The sequence below is a fragment of the Schizophyllum commune genome (assembly GCF_000143185.2).
Source record: "Schizophyllum commune H4-8 unplaced genomic scaffold SCHCOscaffold_6, whole genome shotgun sequence".
NCBI classification, from domain to species: domain Eukaryota; kingdom Fungi; phylum Basidiomycota; class Agaricomycetes; order Agaricales; family Schizophyllaceae; genus Schizophyllum; species Schizophyllum commune.
The window spans coordinates 905,125-921,276 of record NW_026089543.1 but is presented as its reverse complement, the minus strand read 5'-3'; the positions used below and the strand labels follow the sequence as shown (position 1 = coordinate 921,276).

Here is a 16,152-nt window from a genome sequence, read left to right as displayed (position 1 = left end):
GCAATGCGCCGGTGCACTCACTAGTCGTCCTGCATCGTCCCCCTCTACAACGCCGGGATAACCACAGCGCTAGAGGACTCTGGTATGGTACACGAGGCAAAGTGTGACGCGTGACGATGACGCGAGGTCGAGGGAGGCGCCAGAGAAAGGCAGGAAAAAGTTGAACTTGTGCGATCACGCTGGATCTCCATTTAGAAGGCTTTGAGCTGCACGGAAAATCAGCGCGCCGTCTCCGTGGTCGTCGTTTTTTTCCGCCTCGCGCGCGCTCACCGGCGTTTTTACACGTGACCATGACCCTGTTGACATGCTACGGGGGTCAGTTGGGCAGGGGAGGGCAGGGGAACTCGTTCTCCTTGCCAAGGGTGGGAGCGGTTGATTTCGACAGCGGCGCGGCCTCCGTCACCGCGTATCAAGCTTCCATCGGAGTAATATAATGATATGTCATGCAATTCCTCGGTGTTGGGTAAGGAAACAGGGCGAAAAGAGAGAGAGGATACTGGGGCGGGGAAGTGGCGCGCAAAGTATATGCGGATTTGCGAGGCCGGTAAGCACTCGGCGGGGATGGTTTCATTGAGCGCATGTTGGGGAGATTGTATATGAGGGATTTTCCGTACGTGGTCAGTCGTCAGTGCGACGACCGAGGGTGGGGGGTGGGAGGGGAGACGAGGAGGCGAGGATGTCTAGCGTCGTGCAGAAAGTACGGGGCGTCTCGGCGTGTCTGGAGATTGAAGGGGATGACTGAAAAGATCGTAAGCTCTGAAGTTCCAGGAGCAGAGGCGTCAACTCACGGATGGGGGAGAGCCGTCTCGATCGCGCTCGGTACCTCTGATGATCAGAGTTACGTCGATATTTGGCTGGGATCGTTCAAGCGCTACATAAGCCATCACGTACTCACACGAGCAACAATCGACGCGTCTTACACTCAGGATTATAATGGAGGGTAGGTGCCGTAGACGGGTCTGTCGCCGCGCGTCACCGCAGTTCAATCTGAGAATTCAACGCGTTCTTGGATAGCTGACAGCGTCGCTCGGAGAGGATAGCATCCAAATATGCCGGGGACATAGTATACGTGCTCTGAGACGCGGGGGACAACGACGATAGACGAGAATCGAGATGGACGCGGGGAACAAGGGGCGATCGGAAGCAGCGGGCCGGGGACGGGCGCTTAGGCGGTGCGTGAGCCGGACGCCATCTCTTGATCCCGACCATCACCTCCGTTCCCTTTGTCCCTCGCCGTCGCGCCTATCGCCCTCCTGCAACGCCTTCGCGCACATTTCTCGCTCCTCTCACACAATACCTCGAGTACTCACGAATATATCGCATTTTCTCGTAGCGCTCGATGAGTAGCCTCCTAGGCCCGGCGTTCGAGCGTAGAGGTAGACGCTGCCTTCACAGACAATGATCTTCCCTCGTGTCTCGTTAACGAACGCGCTCAAGAGTGACAGGGCATGATCTGGACTGAGGACGGGATGAGTTGTCGACTTGTTGTCTCCGCTCCGCGGATCCCTTTGCCTTCCGTTCGGTATTCCCCATGTCCCCTTGACCCTGAGCGGCACGTCCTCTGCTCGCTCGTTTGCAAGGACCCCGTTTCTGCCTGTCCGCCTTCCGGTGCGCAGCGTGGAGCGCCGCTGCATTACGCGTGCAGGCTGATTTGCTCGTCGTCCATCCTTCCCGTGCCGTACCACACTCATTCCTCATGGGGCCATGCAACCTTCCTTAGTGTCCTCGCCACTGCTGCCCGCTAACGGCCACCTTCTCTTCTTCCACACCCACCTCATCGCCGCACGCCACAAGGAGTTGCTCGTCGCTCGTTTGACTCGCTCATCAAGTCGAGGTTTGGGAGCTTTGCGGCATAGCTTAGCGGGTGCGCAGCTGTGGTGCATCTACAGCTCTCGCCTCACAAGTTCTATACTGACTAGCGGCAGAATATACCGTCCTGCCACGCATTCAAAGCTGATGCAAGTCCGGCGAGCAAGACTTCAATATCTGAGCTCACCCCCTCGTGGACTGCGTTTCTTGGTTCAGGCCTCCGTGGCACCTCCCTTCTCTCTTAGTCTTTACCTCCTCTCCTAGCCGTTGCCCTCGCTTTCAATCTCGCGTTATTTCCTGCATCCCAATCGCTTCCCAACCTTGAAGCGCTATCGAGCAAGTGTCGACAGTCTGGCCACTGCTTTTTTGTTCACATCCACCTCCCCCGAGTTCGTCAAACCTGTCTTCTTGAGGATGTCTGAACCCTCGCCTCATCCACAAGGAACGTCAGCACTGAGTAGAGGCTACATACAACGTGTGACGGGCCTCGAGTCCCTGTTGTGCTTGCTCGGAGTCACGAGTACCATCTCGACTTGTCCTGTCCTGTCTGCCTCAGCCTATCCTATCCATCTCACCACTCTACTTACCCCTTGATCAACATAGCAACATCCCGTCATCTGGCAAGCGAGATGAGGCATCAGAGAAACCTCACCAAGCCCTGTGAGCTCCGTACATCTGTCCATGCTTCTCATGTCTCGAATACCTTCCTGGGGTCGCTCAGCCCCTCCGTAGCTTGATTGTCTTGTGGGTATTTCACTCATCCCGTCTCTGCTTCGCTCACTTGTATGCATCTTCCTTGTCTTCTCTGTACGGACTGTACCCCACTTGTCCACCCATCAGTCTGAATTTTGCCATACTTGTTCGAGGCCGCAGTCGGCCACCGCAAGTGTTGCTACTTTGGACTTCCATACTACTATGTAAATTGACTCTGTACGTACGTCTTGCGAGTGCTTCTTGTTCTGTCTTGATCCCCGTGTCTTCCGAGTGGACCTTGATCCCCATCTTCTGAGCAGTCTGATCTCCGTCTTCCGAGTGAACCCTGATCTCATCTTCTGAGCACTTTGTGATTCCGCGAGCAACCGTTAATCCTCGTCGACCTCTGCATCTGCACTGAGCTCAAGGTCTCGCTTCGAGTGAGCTTAATTCATGCGTAGCCTTGCTGACAAGGCCCATGAGCGTCTGCATACTCTAGTCTTGAACTCGGCCTGCCTGAATTTCTGAAACACGGCCTTCCCACCAGGTACGTACAAAGGAAATGATGGTGATACTTGGTTATCCGCCCTGAGCATGCCCTGACCTCGTGCATCACTGCCCCACCGTCCCTAAACACGCTCCTTGCTTCACACTGACTGGCAGTTCCCACTGAGCTTGGCAAGGTCATGTGCAGGACAAGTAGAAAAATCGTAGCCATAGCTGCAGACTAGGCAATGGCTAGCAAAGTACATAGAGTGGGAGAATAGACTTGTACTCACCTCCCCCAGCTTGAACGGCAGCAAGAGCTACCCTACGACAAGTAGCAGCCCACATGTCACACTTATAACCGAGATCGGGCAGTTAAGGAGGGTGTAGGACAAGGACAAGGGCGAAAATCGCAAATTCGCGCGGTAATCGAGCTCACATTCACCCCCTGTAGCGAGCCCGCGAGGTCCGGAGGCGATTGGATGATGTTTGTGTTTTTCGACGCTCGGCTAGGTGGGACTTGCGATTTCACGCATGGCGACCGCATTAGGAAACGCGCCGGTTGAACTCCCGTCACATCACGCCCCGATGCCCAGCCCGCCCCCGCAGCACACTCCAGGGTAGACGGACCACCGGCGGCGGACAATGCAAGACCGCATAGTGCGTGGCCGCTACTTATACAGCGCGCGCAAAGCACACCCGCCAGCCCACGTCATCGCCTGTCGACGCGGCACCGAGCGAGCGACGCGGGCAACGCAGACCCGGTCCGACAGCGGCACTCGCACCGATCGAGTGACGCAACGCAGAGACAGACCGACAGCGCAAGGAGCCGGTAGCGCGAGAAGCCTGAAGCAGCCTCGAGCGACGGCCACCCGACCCAGCACACGCACGCCTGTCAGCCCGACTCGACGGCTGCGTTGCGAGAACGACGACGTTCATGGAGGACGGCGGGCGGCGAGCACGCGCGCCGAACAATAGGCGCGTGCCCATTGTGTACGGCTGTTAGGCTGCGCCCCCGCGCGTAGGTGCAATAAACTCGTCCTCGACGCTCATGTCGCCCCCGCCGCGAAACCCTTCCCCCGAGCGCTCGGGCATATTCTCCAGCGTCTTTGACTTTGTCTCGCGCGAATTCGAGTGCTTTGTCGCGAATGCCACAGGGCGGACCGATGAGCAGGTGCGGCGATCAACTATACGGGAAATACAATAGATCACCCATATCCGTATCGCAAACCAGCCATCTGCTGCGCCCCCGCAGCACAAGACGCATAACAAGCTGAGGAAGGAGCCGGGGAGGTACAAGAAGACGCGACACGACTCCCCGAACGCCCGCAATGCGGCGAAGAAGGTCGAGAGAGCGAAACAGGCCGCGCGCGAACGCGACCGCGCAAATGCGGGGGAAGCGGCGAGGAAACGCGCCGAGACGCGTCCACATGAGGGGGAACAGGGTGCGTAGCCTGCACACGCTCTCGCGACGGGGTTCTTATTGTCTGCAGATCAACCAGCTACATCCATGCCGCCCCCACCTGTCCCAGCCGCCTCATCTTCACGACCCACCATGCCGGGCTCCCTGTTCCCTCGGTCGCCATCGATGATGCCAGAAACTCCGCGACCTATTCTTCAATTCACCCCCGCGACACCTATACGAGAGACCGCTGAAGAAGACCCACCCACACCGACGCGCTCATCCCCCAAACGCGCACGTGCGAACAACGGCTCATCGCACTCGGCTGACGCGCCCCCCACGAGGCCCATACGCGAGACCAGGATTGAGGTAAACTCATTCCCACCGACGCACCTATCTCCCAGACGCGCGCACGCAAACAGCAGCGGGTCGCACCGCCCACAAGCAGACGACAACATCATCGTCATCTCGGACGAGGAAGAACAAGACGGCGACGGCTACCCTCCCCGCATCCCCTCCTCCGCCAAGGGCAAGGGCCGGGCGGACGAAGCCGACACCACGATCGCGCGGCACGAACGCGTGCTACGGATGGAGCGCGAACTCACCGTGGTCAAGCAAGAGCAAGATGAGAACGAGCTGCGCTGGGCACGCGAGCCGACAATTGGGCCTGATGCAGAACGTGATCGCCAGCGGGATAAGGAGCGCATACGAATTTTGGAGGAAGAGATACAGCGGTTGAAGGAGGAGGTATGTGATACGCGCGTGATCGTCTCCTGCACCCTCCCTCTTCTTCCCTCCCCCTTCTCTGCCTCCTCCACCCCCACCCCCATCTCCCTTCCCTCTACCCCTTACTGCTGCCATGTCAGCCTCAACTAATTGCGCCCACAGCTCTCCCGCCGCCCGGTCATTACTCACTCGATGGGTCCCCCACCACCCCCTCCGCCCCCGCCTCCTCCACCCACCATGACCATCCGCGCCCCCACCACCCAGTCCGACCAATTACTCTCCAACCTACGCGCTGGACTAAAGCACATGCCCCCTCCCACCGAGAAACCCATAAATCGCGGTGCCGCAGCGCGCCCCGCAGTCGGGCTTCCCGCAGACAAGATGGCAGCATTTTTGCAGGAGATGAAGAGCGTAAGGCTGCGGAAGGTGCCGTCGGGGAAGGAGCTTAACCAGTCGGCCAATGGGGGTGGCGTAGTATTGGCAGGGAGTTTTACCCAATCGGTGGGCCCCGGCGTGCCGAGCTCGAGTGGACAACAGGGCATCGACCGCGGTGCGACTCGGCCGTCGGAGATCGCGGCGAGCTTGGTCAAGTCGCTGAGGCGGACGGGGTCAAATCTGTCGGTTAATCGCGAAGGACTGACGAGGAGTCGCAATGGATCGAATGCATCGTTGACGGACGCATCGTCGCGCGAGCACAACGTACCGTCGAGGTCGTCGAGGGACGGTGGCTCTGCTTCGGGGGCGCAGACGGCCTCCTCGAGTGGTCAAACTGCGACGTCGAGGGACCACACGGTATCTTCGCGAGATCAGACGTCGGCCTCTGGAGAGCACTCATCCTCTGGCGAAGAACGAGGACGCGGCGGACCCCGCCGTCAAACAATTGCAGTCGCGCCCGAGCTCGCGCAAGTGGGTAACAAGCGCAGGCGGGAGGCGAATGACGGAGGGAGCGTGTGGGATAATATTCGTACGTCGCTATGTCTCCTAGCCAGCACCTTGTGCTTACACATAGATCCTGCAGGCGCAGCAGCCAAACGGCGTACCCTGGCTCTCGCATCTGGCGAGTCGAGCTTCGCGTCGACGATCAGCTGGCGGAGTCGGGAGTCGATCGACATGGGGCGGCGTAATTCGCTGGAGGGGCGGCACAACTCGCTCGACACGTCGAGTGCTGCTGCTCCTTCGAGGACGGCCTCTGCGACTTCGTCGTCGGGGACGTCGAATACCTCGATGGCGTCTGCGAATACATCCACGGGGTCTGCGAATGCGTCGATGCGGTCCGCCAACATGTCCACGCGGTATGCTAATGCGTCGACCGTGCATGCGAACGGGCCAATGCGGACTTCCTTCTCTGCTAGCTCCTCTCGTCTGCATAACGCAGCATCGGGCTCACGCCCCAACGATGCGCCTGCGGCGTCTAACTCCCGCTTCAACACCGCGACATCCAGCTCTCGAACCGACGATACATCCTCCAGATCTCGCTATACCGATGCGGCCTCGACCTCCCATGTTCCCCGTCAGTCAACCTATCTCGACGCGCCTGTACCACCGCAATCATCCTCTGTCAACCCCACGCCCTCACTTTGCTCAGACAACAGTGGTGAGCGTGAGGAGGAGCGCCTTCCGTCGACACCACCATTCCCGCCCGCCGATACGCGACCAAGGATACGAGTGCCGCCGCGCGACGGCGAAACCTATGAAAGTCAGGCCACAGGCTACCCGACACGGGTCTCTGTCTACCAGAATCAAGGCGCGTCAAGCAGCACGGGCATGCGGGACGAGCAGATGGATGTCGACATGGAAAGGGTATCCATGCGATCCAAGACGCCGCCGCGCAGACCTCCGACCCCGCCACCGCCATCATCGCTGGGAAAGCGGGTGCCCCAGTCCCCTTTGCCTGCGCGGGAGCTCTCGCTTTCGCGGCCGAGGGCACCAGGGAGAATGGGCAGAACGCCCAGTGGGGAAAGTAATGGAGGCCGCGAGCCACCTCCACCTGCACCCCGGTTCTCCACCAATGGTCCTCAGCGCGTACCTGTGCGACGGGTGCCGGCCATCCCTCCACCTCGAGTGCCCATCTCGGAGTCGTCCGATGACGAGTTGTCCTTCAACCCGTTCTCGACACAGCAGGGGCGGGATATGTCGTCGCAGAACCTGATGGACATGACTTTGGGTGACCTGCGTACGACGCGCGAGCTAGACATGACGATGGACGCGAGCCCATCTCCGCGGGGGATGCCTACGCCGAAGCCTCGGGCGCGCGAGGTCAAGGCGCAGCGCGTGCCCAAGTCTGCGCAGGGACAGGCTTCGACCTCCCGCGCGCCTCAGGCATCGGCGAATTCGTTCCACGAATCGGGAAACTCAACGTTCCGCCTCACTGCGCCATCCCGCCAGCTTGCGCCCTCTCGGCAGGCTGCGCCTACTCAGCAAGCCATATCATCTCGTTCGCCCTCCAGGCCCAGGATACGAGTTCCTCCGCCGCTTTCTCTACGGCGTCCGCAGACTCCTGAGGTTGATCAAGATCCTGATGAGTCGCTTGCCGCGGAGCTGCGTCGCGCATCGTCCGACGACGATCCACTCGAGAGCGGTGTCCTCACGGGTTTCGGGCAGCGGAGCAAGCGTCGCGGTTTCCAGGCGCACGGCGGCGCTGGAGGAACGCCCGTCTTCATGGGCGTGGGTTACGTCCAGGGCGCGGTGGATAGTGACGAGGAAGACCAAGAGGAAGTCGAAGTCGCTGTACCTTTGGCGGACGACGACGATGAGGACGAGTACCAACCAGATGAGGAGGACGAGGACATCGAGGAGTGGGAGGCGGAGGAAGCGAGGAAGAAATGGGGCGTGAGAGGGGCCCGGCCGCCGACGCCTCCGAAGCAAAAGGCTCGGGGGCGTGCGAGAAAGTAGAGAGGGGCCATCAACGTCTTCCTTATGACTGAACACATCTAATACGCCCGCTTGTATATATGTACGTGGCTGTCTGTCCAGCTTTCTCGATGCTATCTAGGCTTTCTTGTTTGCTGTGTCAGCTTCTTGGCTGTTGTATTTTGAATGCACTCGTCTTGCTTTCTGTCGCCGCAGTTCGATATCCTTCGACTGACAATCGCCACAATGACTCGAGTAAACATGGTATTCGTGACCACGTGAGGTTCAGACTGTAAGCAGCAACTGACTGAAAGAACTACGCTGGCTCCTCGCGCGCATCACCCCCTCAGGCAGCCTACGCCCGGATCCTGCAGAAACGATGGCAAAAATGCTTCCGGATACGGAAACAAAAGAAACGGCATAGGCCGGGGGCACGTGGTCTTGTTTGTTATTGACCCTTTACTCCTGACTCTCACTTCCTTCCTACGGGTGTGCAGTCTTATGGCCTCTAGCGCAGATATTTTCCGAACATGTCGGCGCATTCGTCACGTACTGACATCCATTTGGCAGCCTCTGGCGGGAGAGATCGATAGCCAGCGTGTTCGCCTCGAGCCTTCGCCAATTTTCATCGCAAGTTCGGAATTCGCGTCGCCGATGCATTTGGCAGCAGCAAGCAATTTTTTGCATCGTCTAAGTCGCATAAACTATTTGGACCTATGTTCAGCGCATTTATTTCTCTGGCCTGTCGTCGGACTTCTCCTGTGAAGCTCAAGGGATCGTAGAAGCTGTACGAGAGCAGAAAGCACGTTAGCAGCGGCTGCCTCACCTCGGCGCGGGCCATCAGAACCCTAGTTCTGCTACTATGGGTCAATGTTTGTCATCTGCTCTTCTTGAGAGCCCGCGTCAGTGGGTGTCGAGAATATCCTTCCTTAACGCCGTCTGACCAATTATTTTCAGTTTTGATGCGCTGTACACGAAATGATCTATCCTTGCTATCCCAATATGTCATCTACCAATAATATGCAACGCTATGGATGCGCGACAGCAGCAGTGACCTCTCACCGGACTTTCTTGCCGATATTCTCTTTCTGCATAATCGCCTTCCAAAGCTACGCATGGTGCAGGCACGTGGGGACCATGTCCATTTGCTCGGCCTCGTTCGGATCAGGAAGACCCTGCACTACAGGTATTGACAAGCGCTTAACACGGGCGTTAAGCGCCATTGCCCTCCGAGTGGGAGCGTAGCTTGGTTTGCCACCTTATTCGCATATTCCCCTGCTTCTTCGGAGGTGCTGTCCGACTTGTATGATCTCGAATCGGTCCTGGAAGGCTGTGAGTACTGGAGAGTCGATCAGCATCGTTCGTCGCTCATCGTGACAGAAGTAGACAGTCCTGTATATCGGATCGACTTACAAGACCAACGAATGCGTTCTGGCGCTATTCACCCACGCCCACGGCTCTCAATGAGTACTAGTATATCCGTTGGACCAGCTCAGAGTAGTCTTTTGGAGGCCCCCGAAATCGATATACCGTACAATCAAAGGCGGCCGAAGGCGCGACAAGTCAATTCAATACTTGCAGGCCACGGTCTTTCCCCTTTCGCATTCCCCGGTCCGCTCTGCCCGTCGCTCGACCTCAGGCGCCTCTCGACATTCGGGACTTCATCTTCCAGAATCTAGGGATGCCACCGCCAAGATATCTGAAAGGTACTTAAGCTCGTGCCTCTGCTACTCCACCGATCCACCATCCCACATTCTCCTTGTGTCTACCTATAGCATGCCGTCCGTCGACTTCACCGTGTTCAAAGGCTCGGAAGGCGGGAAGATCGTCAGAGGCACGACACACAGGGAACCTAGGGCCGACGACGTTGTCGTCAAGATAACGCATTCGGGCCTCTGCTTCACCGACATTCTCTTCTGCAAGCAGGACATCGTCCTCGGGCACGAAGGCGTGGGCCTTGTCGAGCAAGTAGGGCCTAGTTGTACTATGTTCAAGCCGTACGTTCCCTCCTGAACTTTGTCCGCTCACTTCCCCATACCCTTGTGCAGCGGCGACCGCGTCGGATGGAGCTACATGCAGGGCACCTGCGGCACTTGTGATTTGTGCTTCCAAGGCGAAGACGTGCGTATTCTCCTTGGCCTTCGTATGTCTCGAACCTCACGAACTCTTCCTTAGATGTACTGCGAAAAGGCAGAGCTCTATGGCTTCTGCAACCCTGACATTGGATCCTTCGCAAGCCACGCCGTCATCCGCGAGCCCTTCCTCCTGCGCGTCCCCGACGCCATTGAGTCTGTACATGCCGGGCCTCTATTCTGCAGCGGCGTGACGGTCTTTGAGGCGCTGACGCGCTACGGTGTCCAGTCCACCGACCGCGTAGGGGTCATCGGCATCGGTGGGGTCGGCCATCTAGCGATCCAGTTCGCGTGAGTAGTTTCCCACTGACCATTGGCGATCATATGTGACGCTGCCCTCCGCTATTTGCAGGTGTAAGATGGGCTGCGAGGTCGTCGCTTTCAGCAGCACCGAAAACAAGAAGGATGAGGCTATCCAACTGGGCGCCTCCGAATTTCACGCCGTGAACGGACAAGAGAGCCTCGACAACGTCAGACCCCTCAACTGTCTGCTCGTAGCGACGAGCTCTCAACCAGACTGGTATCTGTAACTAACCTGTCTTTCGTGGCGCTGTCGCTTCCAATCTAAGCCACGTTCTTCAGGTATCTCGACATCATGGCGCCAAAGGGCACAATCATTGTACTGACCGTCGAGATGGGAAACCTGGAGCGCTTCCCGCTCTTCCCGTTGCTCAGGAAAGGGCTTACCCTACAAGGCACTGTGGCCGCTCCCCGCATCACCTACCGCAGGATGCTCGAGTTCGCGGCGAGGCACGGCATCAAGCCCATCGTGCAGGCGTTCTCGATGAACGAGGAGGGCATCGAACAGGCTATGCAAGAACTACGAGAGGGCAGAATTCGTTACCGCGGTGTACTCGTTGCGTAGAGGATGGCGTAATTAGAATCGGCCACTTCAGGCGTTGCCAGCTGTGGAGACCCGGGGCTCCGAGAGGTCTCGCTCACGGAGACGCGAGCGTCGACGCAGGGTGGTCGCCCGCTGGCGAGGCGACGCGGTGAATTAACGGCAGTCCTGTAGATTCAGACCGCGTCCGCTCGGGCGGTCAAACCTGCCCAAGTTCTCGTCTAGCGAGGCCTACCGGCCGAGCGCGAGGCTCTGAGTGAAAGTGTGGAAAAGAGAAGTGATGATAGGCGTGACCGTGACTACTAGTACATGTTCGTATCTACGCGTGCGCTCGGAAGTACCCGAGTGCGCGCGGGTTCGAGTCGTAAGTATACAAAAAAGAAAGAAATGAATATACATGCTATCGTGCGTGGCGTCGCCGAAGAGGTCCCATACCCGAGTCTCCACAAAGCCCCCCCCTCTGAGGTGAAGCCGCGCGCCTCAAACGAACAACCGCCTAGGCTGCAGCCCAGTCGCGAGGTCAGAGATCTTGACAAACTTGCGGTTACCGCCATAGACGCGCTCGAAGAAGCGAGCCCACGCCTCCGCATCCGCAGAACGCAGAGCGTCGTACTTGCGGAAGCCCGACCCTAGGTTACTTCGCCCGCGCTGCCGCAGCTTCTCCTTCCAGCCGGCCTCGGTGGGGATTTCCGCTGTGCCTTCCTCCAACGCGCTTGCGATCTCGTCCGCGAATTTCTGTTCCTCCACGCCCCACTCGCCACTAGAGGGCCAGTGCGAAGACCAGACGTTGGGCGGCGGGAAGGCGTGCCTGTACGACGTCTGCGTAGCTGTCTGCGACTCGATGAAGCAACCGTGCAGGTAGGCGACTTGCTCTGCGTCCGCGAAGTCATGGAATAGCGAGGGGACCGATCCACCTGGGAAGTGTTTTTCGCCGCTCCTCCGCAGTTGGGTATCTCGGCAGGGACCCGCACCCACTTTGTCCGCGATGAGGTTCCAAGCCCAGCGTCGCAGTACATAGCCACAGATGGGGGTTGCGTAGTAGAGCGCCGCTGCATCCGGACGTCTCGCGAGCGCCTTGACTCCGCTTCGCCACTTCCTAAAGAGCGTCTTTCCGCCCACCGAGTAGTTGACGAAGCTGGCCGTACGTTCTTCCTCTTCGTCCAAAGCGCCGTCCTCTTCTGCCGACGGGTACATGGACTGCGGGCGAGCTATGACGAGAGGTATGGCAGCCGCGGAGAGCCGGTCCAGCGCATCCTCCGCTCGACGATAACGTTCGAGAATGCGCAGGATGTACACCCGCACTTGGTCCTGCGCGCGCGCGAGCACTAGCCAATCGTGGTCGACCACCGGAGCTTCCCACATAATCCTCGCCTCTACGTCAGCTAGCCTTGGAAGAGGGAAGGGCGAGAGCTTGGCCTTCAAGAGTCGCGCTTCCTCGTGGTGCTGTGCGACCAGGGCTACCCAGTCCGGCGCCGATGAAGTGACCAACGAAAATCGCCCAGAGGGATCGGGCAACTGCGCTCTGTAGTCGCGCGCGGCAGCAGACCCGCTGGCAGAGGAGGCGGCGGAGGCCTCGCGGCGGGCCGCGGCTGGCGAAGCGCTGCGCCGGTCGAGCATGCGGCGAGCTGAGGGAAGAGGACTCGATGATGCCGCGCCTCGGGACCTCCCCCGCGACTGTGAACGGTCGGTCGCCCTCGCTGAATCCTGCACTGAGTCCGAGGGATTCGAGCGAACCGGAGGCTTATCGAGTTGTATCCCTAGCCGCGCGGCGAGAGAAGGACGAGAAGGTGGCGGGCCGAGTCTCCTCAGTAAGCTGCCGCCCGCCGATTCATCGCTCCCATCCTCTGATTGGCCATACATGCCTGAATACTGAATGCGAGGTACGGAAGGGATGGAATCGTGTCCGTCGCGGCTGTCATGGTCGAATGGCGGCATGCGGGAGCGCCGCAGTTCCCATTCTTCGTGGCGCTCGCGCTCCATTGCCTGCCCCAGAAGATACGAGAGGTACTGTAGCTCGATCTCCTCGACCTCGTTCTCGGGACGCTCGGCGTCTTCGCCCTCCTCGTACAGGTTGACGGGAAGAGGGGCGCAAGAGAGGCGTCTCAACTCCCTTCCGTGGAAGTAGCGGCCCTCCCGGTAGCTCGCCGGCGTGTCGAAAATCTCCCAGTCCGCCAGATCGTCCTCGGCAGCTATGTGCCCTCCCTTCAGCACCCAACGATAGATGTACAGGTTAGCGGCTGGAATCTCGTCCTCGGGGTCCACAGCGGGATCTCCATCCATGTACGCCATGCGCGCGCGTTTAATCAGCGCGGGGTCCTTCAACTCGTGGGGCAGCCAGCCGTTGAAGTACTCCACCCAGAAGAGCGTGTCCTCATGCACCCGCGCGGGCAGACACTCCGGTTCTCTCCTACGCTGCTGAAAGTACCGATCGTAGTTGAGCGCCTCCCGGACGTGCGGCGGCTGGTCCTCGAACACCTCTTCGTCGGTGGGTTCCCTCCCTAAGAACCGGCGCAGCTCCAACGTTCGAGCGATGAGCCAAGGGCTCGCGCGGACGAAGCGAGGTGAATAATGCATGGCCGGCGTCCAGATGTAGTGGATCGGGACTTCGTGTTCAATGAGGAGCTGAAGGTCGATCCAGTGGTAATCGACGAGCAGATTGAGTACGCATCCCCGCATAGCTCGCTCACCCAGTCGTAGCGCCTTCACGAACGTCGAGACTTCTCCATCAACGCTCAATGCCCAGCTGTCCACCGAGTGTGTGAACCAAGCCAAGAAGCCCGTATTGGCGATGGCAGCTGCCCGAGCCTCCCGCGCGCGACGCAGAGCGTCTGCCTTGATGCGGAAGCCCTCTCCCAATGCGATATCACCGGTCCGCCGGGGACTGAAGTCGAGAGGCTCAGTACCTTTTGGGCGCGCGAATAGGGAGCTAGCTTCCGCTCCAATGGCGTCGCATGCGGTCTCGATCTGTGCCGCGATGGTCTGCACTCCCTCCTTCCAGTCGTCCCGCAGGTAATACTGTCCTCCGAGAAGCGTCACGATCTCGTGGTCGGCTTTGTCGACTATGAGCGAAGCGAGAGGATCGACACCCTCGACTAGTGAAGTGGGCTGGTAACACGCCCAGGGAATGCTGGGGTTGAACTGCGCGAGATCCAGGGATGGCCCTCGCTGGTGGTAGGGAATGCGACGCTCTGCTGGGTCGATGCTGTCCAGGTCCGCCGGATCGCCACCGATCGTCACCCATTGCGTATAGTTGCGAATGCTCGCGACGAAGAGCGGGAAGCGCGCCGCACCAGGACGGAGTAGGAAGGACACCATCTTCCCGAGCTATCGAAACCGGCAATCCTGGAATCGTAGCTCGTATTCACGCCTCTGAGCCGGCAATCCTGGCTTCGAGGACGCGAACAGCGGGTCCGCCTGAACGTGGTGAGAGGCAAGCGAGGGATGTTTTTTCTTTCGGTCTCCGCGTCATGGGACGCACGATAGCGTCGAATCCTATGATTACATGTGCGCGCACCACGGGAACGGTCGCGCACCTTATAGAAGTACATCTATACACACGCCAGCTGCGGGTCGTTCACAGGCCGTTCTCGCGCTTGTACTCGGCTAGGACGTCCGGGGAGTTGCGCAAATCCCGCTCGACCTGCCAGGTATCGTAGTGAGGCCCGAACCCTTTCCAACGCACCAAGTATTGCCGTTTCCTCTGCCTTTTGTTCCATTGATGTCGGAGGATCTTGTCGACCTCGAACTCCTCGGTGGGAAGCTTATCGGGTCTTGTGGTCGGCATCTTCGCGCGGCGGTCTTCGACGCTGGTCCTGCCCTCGTGATACGGCTTGAGATGTTCGAAGTTGAAGATGGGGAGACCGGGGTATCGGTCGTCCATGCGCAGTCGATAAACATTCGGGTTAATGCGTTGCTGAATCTCGAGTGGTCCTATCCATCTCTCTCGCAGTTTCGGCTTGTCCTTTGCCTCTATCCACTTCAGAGAATGGGGGTTGATGAGCACCTTATCCCCCTTCTTAAACTCGGGGACCGGTTTACGCCCCTTATTGTACGTTCTGGCCTGCTCCTCCTGCGCTGCTGCTATGGCATCCCTCGCCTGTTCTCTCTTCATCTTCAGGTCCTCCATGAACTTGTCTGTCTCGCGCGTACGCTCAGCCGCTCGCACGAGATTCTCGTTGTTGTTCCAGTAGTCGAGAGGAGAGCGAGGGTGGTAGCCCATGAGCAGGTGGAAAGGGGTCTCCTGCGTCGATCGGTGCACCGTCGAGTTATACGCGAATTCGAGTAGAGGAAGAAACTCGGCCCAACGGCTTTCGTCGTGTGCAACGTACGTCCTGAGCATCGTCTCCATGAATCGATTGACGATCTCCGTCTGCCCGTCCGTCTGCGCGTGGTGCGACGTAGACATCAGCAAGTCCGTGTGCAGTTCCTTGGCCACCTGCGTCCAGAATTCGGAGGTCCACTTAGGGTCCTGGTCGGATATGATGCTGGCTGGTACGCCATATCTGGATGCGACATATCTGACGAACAGACGCGCCGCCTCCTTCTTGTCGATATCCGTGTTCGTAGGTACGAATTGCGCGTGCTTTGTCAGCCTATCCACGACGACCAGTATCGCGTCGAAGCCGTTTGATTCCGGCAGCTTGATGACGAAGTCCATCGACACCGACTCGTATGGTGATGCCGGTATGGGGTTAGGTATGAGCGTGCCGTATTTACTGAAGGAGGAATACTTGGCTTTCTGGCATGGATCGCAAGTCCCGCAGAATTCCTCGATCTTCTTCTTCATCCGCCGCCAGTAGAAGCGTGGGTGCAACTTCCCCCAGAGCTTTGCCGGCCCTGCGTGCGCGGTCTCCATGGGGCCCTCGTGTGCCCGTATCAATATCTCGTCGATGAGGCTATCCGGGACGCATAACCGCGGTAAGTAGTCCGCGTCGAGGAAGTATAGCAAGCCGTCGTCCGATCTGAAATATCGCCGCCCGGCAGTCCACGCGCTCGAGACTGTATCTGCCTCCTCGTAGCGCCTCCGCCAGTAAGCTTCCTTGAGGTACGCATCCTTGAAGCGCTTTGCCCACTCTGGGCTTATGTGCGCCGCCAGCGCTGGGGGCCTCTGGAATATTGGTTTGTATGCTGCGCGCTGCTCGGCGTTCTCTAGCTCCCCATCCTCCGATGGCTCAAGGTCTTCCGACGCCTGGGCTTCCTGCTCTTGGCGGCGT

The 16,152-nt window shown here is 58.9% G+C and overlaps 7 protein-coding genes across 7 annotated transcripts; 3 read left to right on the top strand and 4 right to left on the bottom strand.

Annotated features, from left to right (window-relative positions):
- Positions 1-3,452: 3,452 nt before the first annotated feature.
- SCHCODRAFT_02286865 (uncharacterized protein) lies at positions 3,453-4,001 on the top strand. The gene has a single exon (XM_050342284.1). It carries the CDS (start codon positions 3,634-3,636, stop codon positions 3,964-3,966), a length of 333 nt encoding a protein of 110 aa, XP_050199997.1. The 5' UTR covers positions 3,453-3,633; the 3' UTR covers positions 3,967-4,001.
- SCHCODRAFT_02625654 (uncharacterized protein) lies at positions 3,853-8,173 on the top strand. The gene is made up of 5 exons (XM_003031802.3): positions 3,853-4,162; positions 4,223-4,433; positions 4,482-5,137; positions 5,279-6,080; positions 6,135-8,173. Exons 1-5 carry the CDS (start codon positions 4,040-4,042, stop codon positions 8,006-8,008), a joined length of 3,666 nt encoding a protein of 1,221 aa, XP_003031848.1. The 5' UTR covers positions 3,853-4,039; the 3' UTR covers positions 8,009-8,173.
- A 268-nt stretch (positions 8,174-8,441) lies between these two features.
- SCHCODRAFT_02625652 (uncharacterized protein) lies at positions 8,442-8,851 on the bottom strand. The gene has a single exon (XM_050345311.1). It carries the CDS (start codon positions 8,805-8,807, stop codon positions 8,592-8,594), a length of 216 nt encoding a protein of 71 aa, XP_050199996.1. The 5' UTR covers positions 8,808-8,851; the 3' UTR covers positions 8,442-8,591.
- A 574-nt stretch (positions 8,852-9,425) lies between these two features.
- Positions 9,426-11,158, top strand: SCHCODRAFT_02541803 (GroES-like protein). Its single transcript, XM_003031803.2, has 5 exons — positions 9,426-9,963; positions 10,015-10,087; positions 10,142-10,389; positions 10,451-10,624; positions 10,681-11,158. Exons 1-5 carry the CDS (start codon positions 9,743-9,745, stop codon positions 10,961-10,963), a joined length of 999 nt encoding a protein of 332 aa, XP_003031849.1. The 5' UTR covers positions 9,426-9,742; the 3' UTR covers positions 10,964-11,158.
- A 92-nt stretch (positions 11,159-11,250) lies between these two features.
- Positions 11,251-14,370, bottom strand: SCHCODRAFT_02625648 (uncharacterized protein). The gene has a single exon (XM_003032240.3). The coding sequence runs from the start codon at positions 14,252-14,254 to the stop codon at positions 11,420-11,422; it is 2,835 nt and encodes a 944-aa protein (XP_003032286.1). The 5' UTR covers positions 14,255-14,370; the 3' UTR covers positions 11,251-11,419.
- Positions 14,371-14,513: 143 nt separating this feature from the next.
- Positions 14,514-14,852, bottom strand: SCHCODRAFT_02480933 (uncharacterized protein; the record flags this gene model as incomplete). The annotated part of the gene is made up of 2 exons (XM_050342791.1): positions 14,514-14,639; positions 14,745-14,852. Coding segments are annotated over 2 exons (234 nt in total), but the record flags the coding sequence as incomplete, so codon positions are not given.
- Positions 14,853-15,773: 921 nt separating this feature from the next.
- On the bottom strand, positions 15,774-16,094 carry SCHCODRAFT_02477813 (uncharacterized protein; the record flags this gene model as incomplete). Its single annotated transcript, XM_050342756.1, has 1 exon — positions 15,774-16,094. A coding segment is annotated over one exon (321 nt), but the record flags the coding sequence as incomplete, so codon positions are not given.
- Positions 16,095-16,152: the final 58 nt, after the last annotated feature.

What these genes read in the sequence shown, in the direction of transcription:
- SCHCODRAFT_02286865 (XM_050342284.1), top strand. Translation starts at nt 3,634, where the DNA reads ATGCAAGACCGCATAGTGCGTGGCCGCTACTTATACAGCGCGCGCAAA.
- SCHCODRAFT_02625654 (XM_003031802.3), top strand. Translation starts at nt 4,040, where the DNA reads ATGTCGCCCCCGCCGCGAAACCCTTCCCCCGAGCGCTCGGGCATATTC. An exon ending in TCCACATGAGGGGGAACAGG is followed by an intron (nt 4,434 to 4,481) that starts GTGCGTAGCCTG and finishes TATTGTCTGCAG; the next exon opens with ATCAACCAGCTACATCCATG. An exon ending in TACAGCGGTTGAAGGAGGAG is followed by an intron (nt 5,138 to 5,278) that starts GTATGTGATACG and finishes TTGCGCCCACAG; the next exon opens with CTCTCCCGCCGCCCGGTCAT.
- SCHCODRAFT_02625652 (XM_050345311.1), bottom strand. Translation starts at nt 8,807, where the DNA reads ATGGCCCGCGCCGAGGTGAGGCAGCCGCTGCTAACGTGCTTTCTGCTC.
- SCHCODRAFT_02541803 (XM_003031803.2), top strand. Translation starts at nt 9,743, where the DNA reads ATGCCGTCCGTCGACTTCACCGTGTTCAAAGGCTCGGAAGGCGGGAAG. An exon ending in TGTGCTTCCAAGGCGAAGAC is followed by an intron (nt 10,088 to 10,141) that starts GTGCGTATTCTC and finishes ACTCTTCCTTAG; the next exon opens with ATGTACTGCGAAAAGGCAGA. An exon ending in TCTCAACCAGACTGGTATCT is followed by an intron (nt 10,625 to 10,680) that starts GTAACTAACCTG and finishes CACGTTCTTCAG; the next exon opens with GTATCTCGACATCATGGCGC.
- SCHCODRAFT_02625648 (XM_003032240.3), bottom strand. Translation starts at nt 14,254, where the DNA reads ATGGTGTCCTTCCTACTCCGTCCTGGTGCGGCGCGCTTCCCGCTCTTC.